A 2,634-nucleotide genomic window follows, 5' to 3' on the forward strand; every position below is an offset into this window, starting at 1 on the left:
AAAGTTATATTGAGTATGAAAACTCTTGTTCATTACATTTTACTTCCTAATTGCAACCACATTTGTTGTATTCATTGTTGCAAAACGTTTGTTACCATGACAACATAATTCATGTGGTAAACAGATACAGATACAGATACAGTAATGCTGTACTCGGTCATCCCTAATTGTAACCCTAGTTCTTTAAGTACAGGCAGAGCCCTCTACTGGACTCTATGTGTAATACTCTACTCCAATCCAGAGTACGCATTCACCCACTGAACTTTGCATTAACATAGCCTGAATACGTGTGGACAGCACTGTATATAAAATCAAATGTGGAGGTTGGGAGGAGAGGGGGATGTTTATTTGCTCTTTGAGAAATTTAATTGTTTTAATCATAACCTTATTTACATTTGAATCATGAAACTCCACACCAGGAACATCAAAGGGACGGGACAGAAAAACTCGACATTGCATTGTGGGCAGCGGCCATTGATGCCTGGTGCAGCCAACGCTCCCTTCTTCACTGTATTGCCACTCACTGGCATCTTTTAAAACAGTTGCATTACCAGAGATGTGGTAAAACACAGGTAAATATTGAAGATTCATTTAAAAGTTGGCTTAGAGCCGTAAAGAATGCCGATTTCCTCCACTCTGATCAGCCAGCCGACTATGGAAGCACATGAGCTGCTATCCTCCCTTCATCAATGGGGGTATGCTGGATTAAGATGCCTCCATGTTATTCTGCACCCTGAGAAAATCCCTCAACACACAGCCACAAGTCCGGGAGAGGTTGATTGCAGTGGGTGAACTGGGCAGTGAGCAAATTGTGGTGTGATATACTGTGGAGGGCTGAGCCTGTCCGAAATAGAACTCAGTACCTGTACAGTATGTGTGTATCGTCACTGAGTAAAAGCAGTAGTCCTTATCCTTATTCACAAGACAAATCTCATGAATATGCACATAAAGCCTGTCATTTTAATGGTCAAAAAGGAAAATAGTTCAGAAGCTTATTCATGACTTCCACTTCAAGACATGATATATAAATCCTCATTTCATTATGAAGTCAATGGTCATTTTTAATAATTAATTTGTTGATAGAAAAAATGTATCCTCACCTATTCCTTTTTTCTTTAGGACCTTGCAGTGAGAGAGCTCATTTTTGGCTCTGGCAGTGCTCCAGACATCATAACAATGTGTTGTTCCTGTTCATTACTTTGGAATAACATCAATTTCCTTTTCACTAGCTATGTAATCCATCCATCCATCTTCATCCGCTTTATCCGGTATCGGATCGCGGGGGAAGCAGCTCCAGTAGGGGACCCCACACTTCCCTTTCCCGAGCCACCATCCAACCATCTCCGACTGGGATCCCTGGCGTGCCCGCCAGGTTGGAATAGCATCTCTCCACCTAGTCCTGGGTTTCCCCGAGGCTCCTCCCACCTGGACTTGACTGGAACCTCCCTAGGGAGGCGCCCAGGAGGCCTCCTTACCCCTATTGCCGAAAACGCACCTCAACTGGCTCCTTTCGACCGAAGAGCACGGCCTACTCCCGCGCTCCTCTCGGATGACTTGGGAGCTTCTACCCTATCTCAATGGGAGACGCCAGCCCCCCTCCTGAGGAAACCCATTTCGGCCGCTTGTACCCTGGCTATCTAATGCTTGTCCTAAATTATTACAATTACTTATTCTTCTTCTCATCCTGACAGGAGGTGAAGTACTTCCAGTTTCCTGGAGAGCTGCTGATGAGGATGCTGAAGATGCTGATTCTCCCGCTTGTTGTGTCCAGGTACTGACGTCTCCTTTGCTTCATTAAAATCCTCACATCTTCAACCCATTGGCTCAACATTGACATTAAAGTTTTCAGGTTTCTGTGAATTATGATACTGTAAGTTATACTGTATGTTCACATCAGGCCGGAGTGGAAATAGTATGCTTAGGGATAAGGAAGTGCAATAAAAAGTTCACCTCACAGTGTGAGGGGCGTGGCCTATTAAAGTTTTTACTTTTTGGGGCACTTATTAAACGGCCACAATCAGGCAGTCGGGATCACTTCACTGGCTTTTAACTACCTTGAGTAAAATGTAAAGCGAGAACACAAATGTTGATATTACTGAAAATACCCATCCCCACCAGTAGCCATTATTAGTGCAATCTTAAACCTAAGGCAACTAAAACACTTATAAAGGTTGTCTGCACGCACGTTTTGTTGTTTTTAAATGAAGAAATGCTGTTAAAGTAGACCATCGTGAATACTGGTAAAGTAGGTCACTACAGGTGAATGGGAAACATTTTTAACTTCATGAAAGTCCCTAGTTGATTTCTTACGATAAAACAATAGTTTTTTGTATAACAGAACTATGACATTTAAATATGCAAATGTGGCATTAACTTGTTAAATTTGCTCATTTGCATAAATGTCCAGAAAAAGAAATGTGATAATTGGATAAATGAAATCACTCAAGAAAACAATTTAAACTGTTATTATCATGTATTTAGGTATACAATCTTGAAAAAAATCTTGTAAAAATCTTCAGAATATAGGAATAAAAGTGGAAAGTTTATGGTATATAATGGCATTTTTCTATTACATGGTACCTGTTCAACTCGCCTGGACTCAACTCGCCTTTTTTGGTTTTCCATTATGAAAAA

General features: G+C 41.2%; 1 protein-coding gene across 1 annotated transcript in view; it reads left to right on the forward strand.

Annotated features, from left to right (window-relative positions):
- slc1a7b (solute carrier family 1 member 7b) overlaps positions 1 to 2,634 on the forward strand; it is a 158,318-nt gene that overhangs the window by 67,273 nt on the left and 88,411 nt on the right. The window contains exon 2 of the mRNA XM_032525499.1: positions 1,692 to 1,771. Coding sequence (XP_032381390.1) covers positions 1,692 to 1,771 — 80 coding nt within the window. The remainder of the gene's footprint in view (positions 1 to 1,691; positions 1,772 to 2,634) is intronic.

This window comes from Etheostoma spectabile, chromosome 9 (assembly GCF_008692095.1).
Source record: "Etheostoma spectabile isolate EspeVRDwgs_2016 chromosome 9, UIUC_Espe_1.0, whole genome shotgun sequence".
NCBI classification, from domain to species: domain Eukaryota; kingdom Metazoa; phylum Chordata; class Actinopteri; order Perciformes; family Percidae; genus Etheostoma; species Etheostoma spectabile.